The 21,145-nt window shown below is 31.9% G+C and overlaps 1 protein-coding gene across 1 annotated transcript in view; it reads right to left on the bottom strand.

The window, feature by feature from the left end:
- Window positions 1-21,145, bottom strand: part of LOC136990107 (high affinity cAMP-specific and IBMX-insensitive 3',5'-cyclic phosphodiesterase 8B-like) — a 78,205-nt gene that overhangs the window by 23,466 nt on the left and 33,594 nt on the right. The window contains 6 exon segments of the mRNA XM_067288463.1: window positions 1,486-1,630; window positions 1,862-1,907; window positions 2,041-2,217; window positions 4,395-4,462; window positions 14,837-14,914; window positions 20,940-21,010. Of these exon segments, the coding sequence (XP_067144564.1) occupies window positions 1,486-1,630; window positions 1,862-1,907; window positions 2,041-2,217; window positions 4,395-4,462; window positions 14,837-14,914; window positions 20,940-21,010 (585 nt within the window).

The following is a 21,145-nucleotide window of genomic DNA, read 5'->3' as shown; positions in this document are numbered from 1 at the left end:
TTTGTCTGAAACATTTTTCTGTTTATTGCTTAGCTTTAACAACATTTCAATTGTAAAAGAATGTCAACAAAATTTCTCTTTTCAAAGTGAAAAGCAATTTTCTATTGCTAAAACATAACAAATCAATTGTAATGTAAAAATTAATCTAACAAGTGTTCAAAGGATTGCCTTCAACCTCAATACATTTTTTGATACATTCAAGGTAAGATTGGTGACATATTAAAAATGTTTCTTGAGGAATATTTTTGCAAGCATTTCATATTTGTTCCTGCATATTTTCTGGGACGTAGGTACATCTTGGTATACCTTTCCTTTAAGATGTCCCCATAAAAAAGTCAAGTAGTCTTAAATTGGGTAATGCTTGTCAAGCAGCATCTGAATAATGTACTGGACAGCCATCATGCTTAACTCACATGGTCTGCTTTTCTCATCCAAATGGTGAGAAATACCACAATTTTCTCATTGATCAATTACCATTGTTGCTAGAAGACCCAAATTTACAATAAACTTGTAAATTCAAGTCTTCCAGCACTTGTTACATTAATTTCTTCATTACAATTGATTTGTTATGTTTTGGAAATAAAAAATTGCTTTTCATTTTGAAAAGAGAAATTTTGTTGACCTTTTAAAATTGAAATGTTGTGAAAGCTAAGCATTAAACAGAAAAAAAAAATGTTTCAGACAAAAGTTATTTGTTGTTTCACATAGAGTAAAATGATGCTATAAAAAATATAAGTTTCCATTTGAAAATAACAAGTTGACCTTTGACACATCGAACACATTGTCAAAATAAAAAATATGTACGTTAACACAGAGACACAGACTAAAACCTTTCACAGTGTTCTATATGATAGAGAACCAACTAACGTTTTCGGCCTCCACCGAGGCCTTCTTCGGGTTGTGTGTTACGCACTACAGTGTTATTAGAAGAAGTCGTTTATTGTGTTATATGTACGCTTGTTTTCTTTCCCCCTTCAAAACAAATAAATATTATTTTAAACATTTCCCTCTGCAACACTGTTTTTGAGGTATCGCACCCCAGCAAGAAATGTGACACAACTCAAAAATGCAATATTTGAGAAAAACCTAATTAAAGAATACTATACACAGTCTGTTATACTAATATATTTAAATATGAAATTATCAACTTTCTCTTCAACAAAACCATTTTCTTACCTTCTGTGTTGATAATTATACAAAACTGTTAGATATAACAACTTCATAATTCTATTTTCAAAATTTTACTTAATATTGATAATGTAACTAAATTATAATTATTGATATTTATCGATTAAAATAATGTTTCAACCAAAAATAATACCAGATATCTATTATAATTCAAACTATAAAGGATAAGAGCATGATTACTGTTTTTATTGCTCAGAACATTATTAGCAAGTTTTGCCAGTGTGTCAAGCTTTGGTGAGTACATCAGCTAGTCTTTAATAATTTCACAAATTTATGAAATACAAATTCATATATTACCTTTTCTCAGTAATTCTTTCCAGTAAAAGAATATCAAAATTCCATTCAGCTTCTTTTTCTAATAGATTTCTCACTTCGATTGGTGCTGTTGTCAAATTAGGTAGAGCAGCACTTGTGGCCATTGTTGTTGGTGGTGCTGATAATCCTATAGTAAATATATGACTCAAATATATGACAAATATAAAAATTCATATAGTAAATATATGAATTTTTATAATATTAAAAAAAGTAGCTAAACAAATAAATTAATTCTTTATTTTATTACACTGCCTATCTTTATTATAAAGTATGTACAAAAAACTTTCAAAATTTACACTAAAATAATAGTATTTTATTTTTTATATTCTTAAAATATTTTAAATAATAACCTAAATACCTTTAAAGGCTACTTCATGTGAAAATCTTCTGTATGTTTTTTGCCCCTATTATTGAAATTTAAAAAAAAAAAAAACAGAAATTAATGCATTGAGATAATATTTAAATAAATATTTTAATATAAAATAATTGCCTCACTAATAAAAACTTTTTAATATAGTTTTACAACATACTACATACTGTGACTAATCCTGTTACAAGATCAGAAGTAATTTGATCTTCTGCACGAACTTGTTGAAGACCAGGGAATTGTGGTGAATACAATTCTGTGCTTCTCAATATTTCTAATGCTCTATCAAGAGCTTGTGCAACAAATATTGGACTGTTTTCTTGAGTTGCCAAAAGCATATTAATTACCTAGGAATAAAAAATTTACATTTTATAAGAAGCTAATATATCTAAAATGTAATCAAGTATATTTTAGCTTACTATATAATTCATTTACTCGAATCTACTTAGTAAATATATATCACATTTATTCTAATATGGTCTATATTGTTGAAAGTATATTTAATTCTGAAATATAATAAAAACAAACAAAACAGATATAACAACTAAACTACCTGTGACCCATTGGGTCACTTACTGATTAAAATTATAAAGAATAGAAGATACTGTAATAATTGATACTGGTAGTAGTGTTTTATAGATGTATAATACCTCCACATATCTCATTTTATAGTTTAGGCCATCTTAGACTCTTCATATCAAATGACATAAACAGTAGAAAACACGGCAATAACCAGTAATCCATTGTTTAATTTTAATGAAATTTGTTTTATTTCGTTTCTATACTCATTTGGAGTATAGGATTCTTAAAAATACGTCAGCATTTTGCACCATTTTCTCTGTATCTAACTACAACCAATCAAACAATCTCAGATTTTTAGTAATATTTAGATATGTGAAGGATAATTATCCAGTGTAATAAATGTCAAGCTTAAGAGATACAAAGTCAAATGCAAAGAAGCACCTAATGAAATTATGCTATACAGGAATAAACACAATGGAATAAAACTGAAGTATTAAAAGAAATTCAAGACAATGCATTTGTCAAAAATGTCAATTTATAAATAAAAGAACTGCCTGGATATTTTTAAATAATAAAGAAACAATCATTGCATAGATATTTCTATTTAAGCAATAATTTTTGTCTTAAAATTTATATTTTTAAATTGTAAAATTAGATGTGTAACCATTGGCCCATGAAGGCAAACACACAAAAAAGAAATAAACAGTGTCATAGATTAAATTTTTTTAAATGTTAAATTGTGCATTAAATTTTCTTCACAGCAAGTATTTTAGCAGATGCCAACTATAGGATAATATTCCAGCAGTTACCCAAGGTATCTGACTGTCAGCAGAACAGATACAATTTTAATTACACCACAAAACTGAGATATTAATGATTTTTATAATACACAAAAGAAAAGTTACCTAAATTAAATCCTTATAACTAAACTTACAACTAACAGGGTAGAAAGATTAAGATAGAAGATAAGAAGTATTCAAGATGGAGGCTAGACGAGAACAAAGGTGCCCAGGATCTGCAGAATTCTTACGATACTCATTAGTTGTGGTGGTCCACAAGGTAATTCTTTTATGATGAAACAATTTTCTCTCCTTGGTTCAATGATTGACTCGTACCACCAAACTATCAGTTCTTAAGTCAGACATTGTAACCGGTCAAGCCTAAATGCAGTACCACATGCACATTCAGATCAGTGAGAAAGGGAATTTGTCATTCACTCAAAATTTTACTAAGGGGGTAGCACTCTGATCAGTAATTAACAAGCTTCATCATAACTTTCTCCAAGGATTTTCTAAAGTCCTCTCCCACAGTTCAGAAGTTCAGAGTTTACCCTTACACTCCAGGAACAGATGGTTACATGCTCCCTCCCTGAGTTCTTCCTCTCACCTCATGCACAAGCCACAAACTGACCCTCTTGCCTTCCTTGTACTCTCAGGCACCCCTTCACTAGTTGAACTGGCTCTTCCTGGAAGAAACCCTCACTTCCAAGAGGGAAGTCTAATAAGGAGATTAGAAAGTTCAAGAAAATGTGAAAGGACAAAGAACAGGAGAATAATAATAAAAAACTAAAAACTAACTAAAATAGACTATGGTGTACAGCCACAAAATAACCGATTATGGTGCAAGTATAAAAAATTTTAAAAAATAATTACTACAAACTTGTGTGTTTAATAATAAACATTTTAATTTCTTTATTCTGTTTTTATTTTTTGTTCTATATTTTATGGTATAAATTTTTCAAGTTAACCTTGAAAAATTTGACTCGTTCGTGAAACAAACCCTGAAACCAAACCCTCTATGCAAGGTCTTTGAGTGGACCAAATCTGACCTCTTGGAAGTAATGACCAAACCAAGAAAACAATTGTAAGAAAAATACTATGTATACAGTACATAAGGATTAATAAGCAGTACTGTAAAGTCAATGGATAAGTTGGGATCTGTTAAGTCAAGGGCCTACTATATTTTATTTTGATTACATTAAAAAAATTATTAACTAACTTACCTTTGTTATAGGTGCTTCTATTGTCATAGCATGAAATCTAGCAAATGATTGTCTTCGATTCATACCTGCTATTCAAGAAAATATTCATAAGTATAAAATGAAAAATGAGTATTAATATCTAAAATTTAGAATAATTTTGTAAAAGTTAAAATCATCATTTTATATCAATATTTTACAAATCATTCAACTCAGAACCTTTCAAAACAATAGGTTTTTAAATAAAAATACTTCTGAAAAATTGCAGAACATTGGGAATCAGTCAATGTGCAGTGCAAGACATAGTAAAGCATTTAAAATAACACATTGGGTTCTTACTCTAAACTCAGCAGCTTGATTATGTTGGAGAACAATATGTTTGAAAAGAATCTGGAATCTTTAATGATCAAAAATAGAAGAATAACACCCATGCAAGGTTTGGCCTGCAAATTAACACACAAATACGAAAAAGAAAAACTGTGATGGATACTATCGAAGCGAAAACTGAAGATGAGTGTTAGCAATGACCTGCTGTTGATCTGTTAGGACGACATTTCTCCACCACCTTTCTTTTTCTGCACTGTTAAAAGAAGCCTGAAGTTTGCAATCAAACTTTGTAAGCCTAGTTTGGAATGTATCATCCAGAGACTGAAAAGCTTGTAGCTGGAATGGACAAGTGCCACAAAGAACTATACCAATGAAAAGCTGCATTCAGATTAAGAGCAATGGATACACAGGTAGATGAAAGGGATGTTTGCTCCAATGTACGGAGGAGCAAGAAATGGCTTTCGGAAAACCATTTCATCGTACTGAAAGCAGATAAATCCAATGTATTAGTGCTGTTAAAGGAGGAAACCTATATGGCATGTATGAAGCAGTATACCACAGATTTGTGTAGTAAACCTGTTAATAAAAATTTTGTGGATAAACTACAGTCACATGTGACCACTTTCACACACCAGCTAAATGCTTGAACTTAGACAGGGTGGTGGTCCCCTCACCAGACACCCAAACTACTTGCATTCACTAATACACACAAACCAGGCATTACTTTGAGACCTATTGTATATAAGGCAAAATCCCCCACATATATACTATACAGGTTGGTGACAATTTACTTAACAAACATCCGAAGGGTTATTCGTATACAGTACATAACTCAGGACAGCTAGTTGAGGAAGTTAAAAAGCTCATGGTCCAAGAAGATAGTTACATAATGATTTTAGACTTCATAGCATTATACTTATCTATCAGATTACAACCATATTTCTGCATGTTAAGGAATTGGCTATTGAGCACAATCAGCAAACCCAAACATCACTAACACATTTTAAATCTGGCCCATAAGCTGTTATTCTTCCTTCTTTCATTTTAATAACACTGCTTACTTATAACAATGTGGAGTTCCCATGAGCAGCCCCCTTTCAGGGAATCTTTGTGAAATGGTTGTCCCTATGTTGGAAGATAAAATATTACCTCAGTTCCTCCTTCAGTGTTACTTGTATAAAAGGTATGTGGATGACATTTTGATTATGTGGAAGAATAGGCCCAACATGACCGTGTTTGTAGGCACATGAATGACAACTCTTATGATTTATATCTAAAATTGAACCAGTGCAGCAACACACGTGTCCACTTTTTAGATATATTTTTGTTGCTTAAAGATGGTAGGGTTCATATTAATGTTTATCACAAGCCCAGCCACCTACCAATATTCATACCAGCAAATTCGCACAACTCCTATGCATACAGAATGGGCATTCATGCACTGTACCAATTATGTAGACACCTCAAAGGAACTAAAATACTTGAAATCTGACAAAGCGATCAAACATGGTTACAGGAGAGACATTATTTATAATTTAACCCGACCCATATCAACAGTAATAATCGAATATTGTAAATGAAACTTCTAGCTTGGATGGAAACTGCAGCAAAACACCAATCATATTGTATTGGAATATAACTACTTAATGAATAAATTATATAAAGAAATAGCCCAGCAAACAAAACGCAAAACTTACATACTTACATGACCCCACTATCTACAGCCTACTACTAAACTGTAAGGACACCATCAATCATCTACATCTATCGGGAGTATACAGTATCCCGGTAATAGACTTAAGATTCCAATATAATCTACAGTACATTGGTTCCACCATCCACTCCATACAAAAAAGAGGATTGAAGAGCATGCTTGCAATATTAATAACAAAAAATGCACTACTGCCCTGTCTTGTTACGCGTCCAAAGATGTGCACACTGATCTCTTGAATACCACCCTCATCACATCAGATGAGTACAACAATGTGATAACATCAGAGCCCGTGAGGCACAGGAAAAGCAAAGGAGAATTGTATAAACTTTAGGGAGGAAAAATGTATTTTATATGCTTGGCAGGCATTTTTTCTATAGCGTCCACCTAACAAAATTTCTTACAAACGTTAGACTTGATTTGTGTGCATGCTCCGTTTATGATGTATAATCAAAGTTTTTTAAAAAAATTTTCAATGTTCTACAAAAAGAATGTGCATTGGATAATTTTTGAATTTGAAATTTTGTTAGACATTCCACAAAATGAATATGCAGTTGAAACTCATATTTAAGTTCATTTTGTATTCATGCATTTATAAGAAAATCTGGACCCGTAAAGATCTGAACAGGGAGAAGGATTGAAAATGTTAGTCCATTTTCTACAAAAAGGACTTATTGGAGTTAAACAAAGGTTCTAAAATACAGGTGTGTTATGTAAAGAAACTCCAATCCATAAAGAGTTTGTGGTATTCAATGTAGATGTAATTATAAAGTAAGTAAATCCATAAAATAGAATATTTGAACTGAACTGCTTAAACTGTATTAAGTGTCAAAAATACAAAATGGCTGCTGAATAACAAAACAAGAAAAAATTCTGTTTGTTTTACTTATTAAACAATATTAATAAACAATAATGATAATAAATGCTAAAATACATTTAAAAAATTTAAGATTTTTATTGTCTAATATCTATCAGGTCAGTCCATAAGTCCATGCGCATTTTTATGACCTTGAGAAAAATTTTGTTTTGCTGTTAAAAATGTCAGTCTAATGTGATAATTTTTACACCGAAGTGTTAAATTGGATCTCATTCATATAATACTGTTCAGAATTGTGAACATTTCAGTTGTTTATTTTCGTTAAAATGAAAGTAACGGACGAATACAAAAGACATGTTTTATACTTTTTACTTTTAAGTGGTGAGAATGCTACAAATGCAGCCAAAAAAATAAATACTGTACATAATCAAATCGTAATTAGTGCAAGGACTGCGCAGAAGTAGTTTGAAAGATTTAGAAACAATGATTTTAGTGTGGAGGATAAGGCTCGTACTGGAAGATCCATTGACTTTGATGATGATGCTCTCTCTGCACCAGTTGAAGCAGAACCATCTTTAACAGTTGACGAAATTGCGGAACGTTTAAATTCATCCCACGGAACTGTTCATAGACACCTACGACAAATCGGAAAAGTTTCAAAGCTAGGAAAATGGACACCGCACGAACTGTCAATAGCTAACCGACAACAACGTGTAAACATTTGCACGTCTCTTTTATCCCGTATTGCTTTAGAACCTTTTCTTGGTAGGCTGGTTACCGGAGACGAAAAATGGATCCTCTATAATAATGTGACGAGAAAAAAACAATGGATGGATGGCGACAAGCAGCCAAAACAGACTGCAAAAGGTCGCATCCAAAAAAAATTCTTTTGTCTGTTTGGTGGGATATGTCGGGTGTAATTCACTTTGAGCTGTTAGAACCTAATCAAGCAATTACAGCTCAAATGTATTGTGAGCAATTAGAGCGTTTAAATGAAAAATTGAAAAAAAAATCGACCGTCGTTACGAAAAATACGCACGAACTTATGGACTGACCTGATACAATATAGTTAATTGAAGAATCACAAGAGTTTCAACCAGTCTGGAATGGGAATGTGACCAATGTAGTTTTGGCAGGAAAGATTGCCCCTAACAGATATAGTGCAAATAAATGGTAAATAAAGTAATTTTTGTTAATGTTATCATTTTGATTTTACTAAGAAAGTTGAATATAGAACTAAATCTTCTCATGTTGGATAGTCAATTGTTAGTTCTTATTCAATTTAAAGAACTCTCTCTCTCTCTCTCTGCATGCCATATCAGAAATCCTGACGTCGGCGAGCACCTGGTGCAAGTTAATAAGTGGTTGGTAAGGCGCCAAGGTGTATCCTGGAGAAGTTACAACCAGAGTGGTCCCCCACTACCTTCTCTGGTGTGCAATGTTATGCGAGGGAAAATGCCTTCCGGGAGGTCTTGTAAGAGAAACTGGCCCCTATTCGGGTGTTACAAACTCCCAGAGAAACCGTAGAGAAAACCCGGAAAACTTCACGTGGCCAGCCCTTCCGAGCACGGTGCGAACCCGCAACCGAACTCCCAGTGTTTAGCAACAGAACCGCTCGGCCACTGCTGGGCTCTTAAAGAACTAAAATACATTAAATTGACGGTTGGTTTCTAAATATCAGATGACCAAGAAAGTTTGTGCAGTTTTTGAGGTTTAAATTTAAACCTACATAAAAAGTGAATGGAAATATTTTATTCAGTGAAATAAGCACTGGCTGGTCTGATTTGAATTACCTTTATTTACACTATTTAATGAAAGTTTAATATTGGCAAAACATTTTTGATAAAGATAAAATTTTATAAGATTGTATAGGCAATTAAGAATCAGTTTTGATTTAAAAAGCTACAGTTTTACATTGATTGTTGGAGTTAAGGGAATCTTACATTATACGGGGTGTCCAGTCAAGACTACATAAACTCTGCAGAATGAAAATCCTTGCTTGGAGTACATAAAAAATGATTTGAGAACCATACTTCTATCACTCATAGTTTATGAAAAAAATGCAAAAGAAAAAGTATGACGTCACATCCACACATTCAGCATACGGAAAATAAGCTTTATTGGAAACACGAACATTGGTACTTGCATATGACATTATGCTTATGTATTTGCAATTTACAACCTCAATTTTCTATTTTAATTTTGAGTATTGCATCTTACTGCTTGGCACATGTCAGTCATTTGGGATGCACTATAACCTCACTGAGTTTCACCAAAATCAGTGACCCCAATGTCATGCCATTCCCTAATAAGTTTGAATGCCTGTTTAATTTAATGTTTAATCAGGATCTGAAATTTGCTATGTACTTTGAACCCTTTTATAGAAATAAAAGAACTTTTAATGAAATATTCTGAATTTGTTTGCTGTATAAAATTGATATCAAAAGATAATTTTTCACTTTTATAAAAGTTATATTCTTAATTGAATTAAATAATATCAGACATCCAGAAGTATAGAAGCCAAATAGAATTTAAAATATCTAAATGTTTATGAGATAAATAATTCTAAAAACTAGTCAAACTTTTAAAATATAAATATTGACAATTATTAGGAATTATATTTTAAAAAACTTTTATATATTTAGTTTAAAAAAAAAAAAACAGAAACAGGAAGAACTATTCTTTCATTAATGAAATACTTAAAGCAAATAACTCCTTTGAAACCTTTCCATTGTGAAACTTCTAAAGAATAAATGTGAAACAATAATATTTAATATTTTATTACAACTGAGCAGAATATACTAAAATTAATACTTGAATATTTACAACGTTTTTTACAAAGATAAAAAGCTTTCATATAACCCTAAATTTAAATATAAAAAAGTTAGTAATTCGAATTCCAAATTTTTGTCACTGTTACATAATAGCATTAGCATGAATAATACAGCAAGTCCCCATTTTATGTCATTTCATTATAACATTATTGAGAAGAGATACGAGTACATTTGTAATCATTTACAATTATTGTTGTTGAATTTTCTTTATAAACCAGTCAAATTAATTCTACGAGAAGAAAGATAAATGCTGGAAGTTGCAAACACAATCCAATTAGAATAATATTAACCAAATTATATTTTGTTTATATTATTTAACCTATGGTAAAATTAATTTTATTATATCTTATTTCACTTAATGTCACAGTTTCAAGAACCTCTTGATAATGTTAAGTGAGGTCTTGCTGTACTCTGGTTTGTATATACTTTTCATTTTTATAAACATTAACCAGGAAACTACTGAAATGTCTGAATTACATATTACATTTGAATAAATTTTTGATATATTATTTAGCATATCCAAACTATGTGCAAGTGCAAAATTTTATGTCCTAGTTTTGATCAGAGGTTAAACAGTTAATGCTGAAAAACTAAGTTCACCCATATAAAAATCAGTAATGTGATTAAACACAGGTTTAGCAATTTTTGTATTACTTTGTGAGATTATATAAAGTACGAACGAGTCGACACGGAGAACTTTAGTGATTTCTTCAATGGGACAAATTGATAACAAGCATGCTTGATAGAGCAGACGCTTAGAAGGGGGAATCCGTTTATCTCAATAGGGACTAGACAAAGACAACTATCCAAATTAACAAGATAACCCTTTAATTTTCCTTGGAACATACAATACATCCAGGGAAACACACAGGAACGTACAGAGCCCGACAATCCAATCTACCAAATAGCTTTAACACACAATTCTCCCGACAATAATATGCTACAGAATTCCCATAACGCACAGACATAAAACATACCGACAATGAGTTTAAAGTGTACCTCTTCTTTTACTTCTTATTGAACAGGGAACAGTTCGAAAACGAAATCTTCCCGCTGACCTGGTTGCACAGTCTTTACTTTCCGGCTTCTCGACTATTTTTTCACGCATTTTCACACACCACACTCTTCCCTACTGATTCTTCCTTCTCTCTCCACTTCCACTCTAACTTCTCCTCAAGACACACACTCCAATAAATCTCTCACCCTAAGTTACACACCCAGATTTACACAACTCCTCTCCACCGAGTCGGACCCACCACGTGGCAACAGGGGGGCAGGAAAAGACGTAAGGCACAACTTTGTATATTTCTTGATTATCAAACCTTGATTATCAGTTATATCAAAACTGGATCAAACTATAAATTAAATTCAGAAAAGTAGTAGCCATAAATCTTTTCAAATCATATCTTCTTCTTTAGTTTTCTGCTAGTTATAGTAGGTCCAGTGAGCACCACCTCTTTTTCCATGCTAGTCTATCCTGCACTCATCTTTAGCTCCTTATAACTACTCTCTTTTAAGTCATTCATCATTTTAATTCTTCTTCTCCTCCCTCATTTCTTTTTGCCTGCAATCATTCCTTCCATAAGCCTTCCTCTTGAATCATGTGTCCCATACAATTAGCTTTTTGCCTCTTTATTGTCTCTAATATGCTCCTTTTTTTCACCCACTATTCTTAGGACTTCCTCATTTCTCATTTTATCAGTCCATATAACTTTCTGTCTTCTCCACTGCCACATCTCTAGGACCTCTATTCTCCTGATGTTGTATTATCTCAAAATCCAAGTTTCAGCACTGTAGAGGAAAACACTCCAGATGTAGCATTTGACCAGCCCTTTTCTCAATTGTAATTTCAGAGGTTCACACAAAGTTGTTTTTATTTTGCTAAATGCCTCTTTCGCCATTCTTCTCTTGATTTCTTTTCCACTTCTGCACTCAGAGTCAAGCCAGGCACCCAGGTATCTACACCCATTCACTTGTTCCACTTTGTCACCATTTATATGGATGTTGACCTTTCTTTCTCTTTCTCCAATCCATAGCACTTTGGTTTTGTTAATATTAATTTTCATTTTGAAGGCCGAACACCTTCTCCAATCGAGATCTTTCTCATTTACCCTTGCTCTATGCCAGAATTGCCATATCATCAGCATACCTTAGGTATTGAATCAGCCATCCCCCAATTTTAATACCTTCCTCTTCCTCTAGATATTCCATAATCATTTCTTCCAAAATCATTTCTTCCAAGTACATGTTGAAAAGATGTGGTAATAGGTAACACCCCTTTCAATCTTGATTTCCTCACTGTATTGACCATCTACTTTAACTACTGATATTTGTACAAGTTTAGTATTAATCTCCCATCCTTCCAATCTATTCCTTTCTTCCTCTTAACCTTTTTCAGTCAATTTTGTCAGGTGCCTTCTCAAGATCTATAAAACAGACCAGCATTCCCTTTCCTTTTGCAATGTATTGTTCTCCTATGGTCCTCAGCACTCCTATCGCTTCTCTAGTGCCTTTTCCCTTTCTGAACCCAAACTGTTCTTCCCTTATGAATGGTTTCTGTTTTCCATAAATGCATTTCTCTAATATTCTTAAAAGGATTTTTGAGGTATGGGAGATCAGACTAATTGTTCTATAATCTTCACATTTGGTTGTTTTATCTTTCTTTGGAATGGAAATTAAAATATTCTTAAGAAAGTCATCAGGCCACGTGCCTGTATCACATTGCAAAGCCTGACAATTTTCTTAATTCCATTTTCACCCATATTCTTAATAAATTCTATAGGGAGGTTATCAATACCTTCTGATTTTCTGTTTCTTAATCCTTCTACTGTACTCATAACTTCTTGCATCAAGATTGGAGCTCCTTTTTCATCTTTATCAACTTCACTTATGTATTTGTGTCATCTGTGTAAGATCTTCTCCTTATAATCTCCATTTTTGTCACTTTTAATTACTCTCTTAGTCCTTCTGAACCACAACGCATTCTTAACTTTATCATACATCAGTTCAAATCTTTTTGACCTCTTCAGACTTTCAATTTGTTCACATTCTCTTTCAAGCTACTCTTTTTTGACTTGCTCAATCACCCTTCTTAACTTATTGTTCAATTCTCTGTATTTTCATCTTCCTTCTTCAGAGTTCACATTCTTCCACCTTCTTTCATTCATTTTATTTACCATTTCCTCTGTAACACAGAGTTTATGACTTCCTTGACCTTTTTTCTTTCCTACCCATTCCTCTGCTGTGGCACAAATCTTTTCCTTCATTGATATCCACAATTTATTTCATCCTTCAGCATCCCCTTCATCTATTTCTTTGAATTTTTGTTCAGATACTAATTTAAACATTTCACTATTCTTTTTCAAATTTTCTAAATCCCATTTCTTGGTTGTATTTTTCCTCTTTGTGATCTTCTTGAAACTCATTTTGACTTTTGCAGTAAGAAGTTTTAATCTGAGTCTATGTCTGCACCTGGATAGATGCTTACATCCTTAATAGAGTTCCTATTTTTAAATCAGATATGAAACTTATGCAAAATAACATTTTGTTTAAGATAAATAAAACATTAATTTTATTTCAAGTCTAACAAAAGTATTGCAAACAATGAATTGTTTAAGTTTTTATCACTTTAAATTTTAATAATAAATTTTTGGTTATATCAAACAAGAAATAATAATCAAAATAGAAATTCATATTAATTCATAACTCATTATTGGTTATCTGTAATAACCAGAAATTAATCATTAAAAATTTAATCATACTATTATAATAGATTCAAATTATCAAATAAAAACTTAGTTAAGGTTATTACATTGATATTCTTTTATTATTTAATCACAAAGTTTAACTATTGGTAAACCTTCAGACGTTTCATTGTTTAATTAATGTTATTGTAACAAGAAAACTAATTTTCATTACGTTAAAATGTAAATAATTTTCTTCATATAAAATAAGATGCTTAAGTTCGTAATGTACACTTCTTTTTCATTAAAAATATTGTAAACATCAACCAAGTAAGTGACGTATTTAGTTTTTTAAGAATTACTGTATTATGTTTTTTTTATATATTTATTTACTTTATGCAGACATCAATGTACTGTTTTCTAGAACAGACTGATGAGGGTCATAGCCCAAAATGTATGTCTGTTGAAAACAAAAACATGACTCTTTTTTAAAAAGTAGTTTTCCATTGTATGATAGATCTTCGAAGAAAATAATATCTAATTATCACAGAATCACAGAAACTCCAGATCAAAAACTAACACATTCTTAAGTTTATTATATTTAATTTAATCGATTAAAGATCTGTAAATGCTTGCATTAAATTCTTTCAGTCACTAATAAACACTTTGCAAAGTTTTAATTTATAGTTATCATCATCACTAAAAACAATACAAAATAAAATTTGTAATAAAAATATATTTTTGTATTAATATATAAAGAAAATTATAAAATAAAAATTCCTATTAGCAAAAATAATATAATAAAAACAAATCATGATAATATGAACTTGTTTTAATAAATTTTTACTATTTAAACATTTCAATTTTTGTATTTAAATTTTAAAAGTATTTTACATTTCTACTTGAAAGAATTAAAATTTGATTCATTACAAAATTTATTTGTTACTGAATTCTTCTTTGATTTAATCATAACTATAAAATGCCAAAAAAATTATAAAAATAAGAACAAGTTTTTATAATTCATACTTGCTAATTCTGTAGTGAATTACACAGATGTCATAAATGAAACAAAATAATTTGTCCACATATAATACCTTCACTGCAGAGTGAACGAACATCACAAGATGCCTTTCTTAATGTTTTTACAGCAGCACATGAAAATGGAAGCATTTCTAGAAAGAAAAATTCACGAAATTGTAGATAAAGATGCAAATATTTAAAATTTTTCAATATTTAAAGGTATATTTTTATTAGGGATACAATTCCTATTCCAGTATAAAATTTTCATTTAATATTGCAATATGTACTTACACAACTGCTTAAATTTATATTTTAAAATTTTCCAGAAAATGGATAGCATTCATATTCATCTTATTTAAATTATTAACATGTTGGCTGCTAAATATAAGTTATAGTTGTAGTTGGCAATCTCTTAACAGACACTATGAGTTATCTCATAAAAGGTAATCTTGTCTTTAGTGCCAAGAATATTCATAACAAATAAATATAAATAGAAGATAATCAGTGACTAAAATAAGAATGTTAAATAATATATGATGCCAGAGGACAGAATATTAATTCACAGAAAACTAATACAAAGTAATTGAAACTGTCTCATTAAAACTCATGAAAGTAACGTGTTATTGATGATTGTTTAGTTGTAATATTCTTTAGACAAAGACCATCTTCTCTTGGTGCACTGAATAATAATAGCATGTTTCATAGAGTCTATCTGTTGTCTATACTTGACTTGACTGGTTTTTTTTTTTTTTTTTTTTTCAGTGAGTAGTGTAATTGGTTCCAGACCAGATGTAATTTTTGGCATTCCATCACTGCCTCTTGAACTACAAAGATACTAGCTAAAATTATTGAGAGGATGACCACAATAATTACTGATCCAAACTTTGAACACAATGACTTTTGCTTTGCTAGAACTGGCGATCCCAAATTGCTTTCACAAGTAGGAACGTTCACAATACTTTCTCAAAACACACAAGACCTTCATTCAACCAACAACAAAATCCATCACACTGCCTTTTGATCCCTCCAATCTGGAAAAATAAAACCAGTACTATGGTTTTGCAGCTCAAATCACAATTCACAATCCCTAGCATATCTACAGACTGAACACATTTGCATTAAGACATGGATATCCTTGAAATAGACATTCTTACACGGGTAGACAACACTGATCTATGTTCTCTCTTGATTGATACGTACAATACTCTAAAAGCCAAACTCAAAAATCATTTCACAGATTCAAAAGAGAAATGCTCATACCTCCTTGTTCAGGACCTGAAACTCTGAGATCAGAAATCATCTCAGATGCTTTGACTGAAATTGTCTATAGTCACACCGCAGAAAATGCTGTGTGACTGTAGACAATTTAAAGAAATAGAATTTTTATTTAGTCTGTAACTGTCACTTTAAACTATACCACCCTGTACAGTTCAGTTCTTCAACATATTTCCCACAATTTCAACCCAAGGTTTATTTGAGATTAGAGTTTAATTTTAACAGAACCTTTATTCCTGGGGTTTATTGAATCCCAGGGCTTAATTGAGGAAATACAGTATCTAAAAAATAAAAATTAGTATAACTATGTATAACTATATATTAAAAAATTAAGTAAATTAAACTAATAAAATTAAACTCTTATTACATTATAAATAAATATATATATATATAGAAGATACAAAATCATTATCATCTTCCATTATTCACACTCACCAACCAACAATAATTTGAAAATAATTTTTACTTAAGAAGATGGCTCTTTATTTGAAACTGTACCTCTGCAATAAAAAGCATCTCCATAAGAAAAAATTGTTTTCAGATTGTCACTGGTAATGGTAAACAACGAAAGATAAAGACAATTTTGTATCTTCAATATATGAATACAGTAGAGCATCGATTATCTGACCCCCGGTTAACCGACCGCGTTCTAGTCGGCAAATTCAAATGTCCGCTAGTTTTATTTAGCATATGGCTACACAACTATTCATAAAATGAACAAATCAAAAATGAAAGAACACAAATCATAAATGTAAATCTAAGTTAGAAATATAGTTTAAAGCACTTTCAGTCACAATCAGGAAGTCACTCAGTTGTCCCGGAAAAGATCTTACTGGACAATCTTCCAAGATATGGTGTATAGTCTGTCTTTCAGCACCACAGTCACACTGCGGGGATGCAACTTTTCCCCACCTAAAAAGGCTGTCTCTGCACAACCCATGTTTGGTCCAAATCCTATTTAACACACTCCAAAGATTTCTGGATAACTCAATCCAGGTGGTCGCTTTGTGATACAAGGAAGTTGTCGGCTGTCCACCGGAGAGACATCAGCCCAGAGTCTTTTCCAAGATTCAGTGAGGTTGAAATTATTGAAATGCAGGGATTTAGCTCTTAATAGGGGGGGGGTGTCTTGATTTAAGCCAGTTTATGCTGAGGTCATCAATATCCTGATGGATCGGGAGTTGTGGATTAGACAATATTTTTCTATATTCCCTGAGCAGAGTGCTATCCCTTCGGAGTGCAGATGAAGGGATATGGCTCAGAATAGGTAACCAATAAACAGGAGTTGATTTGAGAGTACCTGTTATGATACGTAGGGTAGTATTTAGTTGGCATCCAGTTTATTAATGTGAGTACTGTTCATCCATACCGGTGCACAGTATTCCGCTGCAGAGAAAACCAAGCCAAGAGCAGTGATCCGTAAGGTGGACGGCGAAGAACCCCATGTGGTTCCACATAACCTTTGGAGGATGTTGTTTCTGGTATTAACCTTGGCAGCCAAATTCATCAGATGTGTTTTAAAGGATAAAGTTCTATCCAGAGTGACACCAAGATATTTCGGGTTCTTATTATATTTCAGTAAATTATTGTCAAAATAAATCTTTAATTCTTCATTTGCCAGCTTGTTATTAAGGTGAAAGCATGTAGCTTCAGTTTTTGTCTTACTCAATTGAAGTCTCCACTGGCGAAAATATTGTCCTAAGATTGATAAGTCCTCCGTCAGGATCTTTTCAGTAATTGCAAGGTCTTTATGTCTCGTGGCAATCACCCAGTCGTTTGCATATCCAAATTTCCTTGCCTTCGTTTGAGGCAAATCAGCTATGTAAAGACTAAAGAGCAGTGGTGCCAGGACAGAACCCTGAGGTAGGCCATTATTTAGTTTTCTTATCCTACTTCTTGAATTTCCCATGACAACTTGAAAGGGTCGGTTACTTAACATCTCATCAATTATTTTAACTATTTTTAAACAGGGTATCACTCGGAGCAGCTTATAGATTAAGCCATGCCGCCAGACAGTATCATATGCTGCAGTAAGATCGATGTATACCGCAGATGTTTTTAATTGCCTTTGATATCCAGCCTCTACAAAAGTAGTAAAGGCTAGTACCTGGTCTGTACAGCTCCTATTCAGTTGAAAACCAGCCTGTTCAACCGGAATATTCTCAAAAATTGTATTGCTCAATCTGTTGTAAAGAAGTCTCTCTAAAAGCTTATACATCACACTCAAGAGTGAGATAGGTCGATAGCTCTCTGGTCTATCATTAGGTTTTCCAGGTTTCAGGATAGCTATGATTTTAGCTGGTGATGTCCACTGGTGATTGTCCGCTAGTGATGTGGCGTTACAATATTTGGTTATGTCTTGGCTACTTTAATATTATTTTTGTTAAATTTTTGCATGTTTTATGGCAGCACTGGCTCGATCGTGAAAGGGAGGCTAGTATTTAAACCAGGCCTAATACACTATACTAATAATGTATTTTTTCATACTTTTCGGTTATCCGACTTTTCATTATCCGACCAACCCCAGTCCCCAATTGAGTCGGATAATCGATGCTCTACTGTATATATATTTATATTTTAAAACTATCAGCCAATTTTTAACTTATGTTAATTCAGAAAATCATAATAATCTATGCGATATCTATACATTATATTAAAAATTAACAAACATGTGATTCCAAAATATAATACATAGGCTGTTTTTTTCCAAACTCTGATGGTCCATAAAACAAAGACAAATGTAAATAACAAAATAAATTTATTACAAAAAGTTAGGTAAAATCATGGTTACTTTTCGACATAATCACCGTGAAGATTGGGGTATTTGTCATATCTGTGGACGAGCTTTTGCAATCCCCTCTTCATAGAATGTTGCCACCAATGACTTGAGATGGGCCTTAACATTGTTTTGAAGATCATCATTAGTCTCAAACTTCTGCTCGCCTAGCCACGTTTTCAGTTCAGGAAAGAGGTGGAAGTCACTCAGTGCTAAATCAGGGTGATACACTGTGTAAAGTATTGGCCTTTTAGCAGAGAGGGAAAACAAAGGAAGCGCCGACTTTGTCAATTGGACCCACCTGTGGTCAGATGATAGACCGCTTGCCATATAAAAAACTACTAAATGTAAACAAGTGGCAGAAGTTAATGTAAGCTCCACCCTTGTCGGATAACAGCGGACCTAAGTGTAAGCGGTTCACGAAAGAATGGTTTGTGATTGGTCAGAAGTTTCTGTCCAAAAAAAAACCTTAAATTGCAGAGCAAATGAGAGAGAGAAGGGAGAAGGGAGCAAGAGACTGGTAACATGGTAGTCTCATGCACTTAGGAAGCCTGCTGAGCTTAGAGAGCGTACTTCTCTGGTAAACATCTCAGGAACGGGTAAGTGCAGAGACTGGACAGACCATGCAGTTGAGCCAACTCCAAAAGCTGACTGAGGCCTCTCCAGAGTTTAATAGTTCCCGGAAGCCAATCTAGTATGTGAGGCACATTTTGTTATCCTGTATATACTACGTTTTTGAACTTGTACACTCTACATATTTGATTTTTAAATAAACTGTAAATATTGTATAACTTGAGTGTGGACGTGTGTTTTCCAACGAACCTAGATCAGCTATATCGAATTGTGATATGTACAGAAACCAACTCAACGAGATGGAGTTTGGGAAAGAACATCACAAGAGCCTCATTCACTGGGTGTTTAAAAAGTTCCAAGCTGGATGGAAATATGAAAGGTGAAAGTCTTCACACCTTTAATGTATGAAGACTTCCACCTCTTTCCTGAACTGAAAACGTGGCTAGGAGAGCAGAGGTTCAAGACTAATGACGATCTTCAAAACAATGTTAAGACCCATCTCAAGTCACTGGTGGCAACATTCTATGAAGAAGGGATTACAAAGCTCATGCACAGATAGATAAATGCCTCAATCTTTACGGTGATTATGTCAAAAAGTAACCATGTTTTTACCTAACTTTTGGTAATAAATTGATTTTGTTATTTACACTTGTCTTTGTTTTATGAACCATCAGAGGTTGAAAAAAAACACTTTTTTATGCTATTATAATAGAAATACTAAAAGAATCACTTAAAATATTAAGAATCCATTATAATAACACTTTAATAAAGATAGTTATTTGATAAAATAATAATATGCAATAATTTGAACTTGTAAATTGAGATATAAATAATATGAACAGTGATTATTCTTATAACAATCTCATTCATTGAATAACAAATATAGTCAATGAATACTTGTAATGATCTTGTTCAAGAGAAGAAATTTATGGAATTAATAGATTAAAATATAAATAAAAATCTACATTACTTGAAAATTAAAATGTGCCCAAGTCTATAGACATAACACACAAATAAAAAAAGAATTTTTATATTAGAAAAATTACAAAATTGGAGACTAAATGCAAAACACATTTTGAAGTTTTCTACGTATCCATTCACAATCATTAGAATATAATTAACACTAGTGAAGCCAACTTTTATTTGAGGTTCTTCTCTTTCTACACTTCCATTCACAACTGTACAAACAGTTCTACATTTGTGAATGGATGTATAGAAAACATCAAAATGTACTTTGAGTTTAGCCTTTAATTTTGTAATTTTTCTAATACATTCCAGCCTGGGTTTTTTTATTATTTTTATTTTTATAAAAGAGAATTTTTATATTCTTTATTTCACAAATAAAACATTATACTATTTCAGTGTAAATTTTCAAAACTGATATAAAAAATTGTATTTGCCAAATATTACATATTTATTTTCAGACAAATTTATAAATTCATTTTTAAATTTAATTTATTGCACTAACATTTTTAATTTTTAAACATTATTAATACAAAATTCTCTCAATAGCATAAAGTAATTACATTTGAAAGTAAATAAGATAAACAAACCTGAATCAGATGCAAGAGATTTATCGAAAATATAGGGATATTCTTTCACATACACGATATGATCTAAAAAACTAAAGAAATGTGCATATGAATATGTGAGTTTTTATTTATGAAAAATAATTATAAAATTACGTATGCAAAAGATACAAAAGAAATATAATATATAACAAATAGCAATTTTATTGAATATAAAATACTAGAAATCC

This window comes from Centruroides vittatus, unplaced genomic scaffold (genome assembly GCF_030686945.1).
Source record: "Centruroides vittatus isolate TY-2023 unplaced genomic scaffold, ASM3068694v2 scaffold_861, whole genome shotgun sequence".
Taxonomy (NCBI): domain Eukaryota; kingdom Metazoa; phylum Arthropoda; class Arachnida; order Scorpiones; family Buthidae; genus Centruroides; species Centruroides vittatus.
Note: the sequence above shows the minus strand (reverse complement) of the source record. Positions and strands in the feature narration are given on the sequence as shown.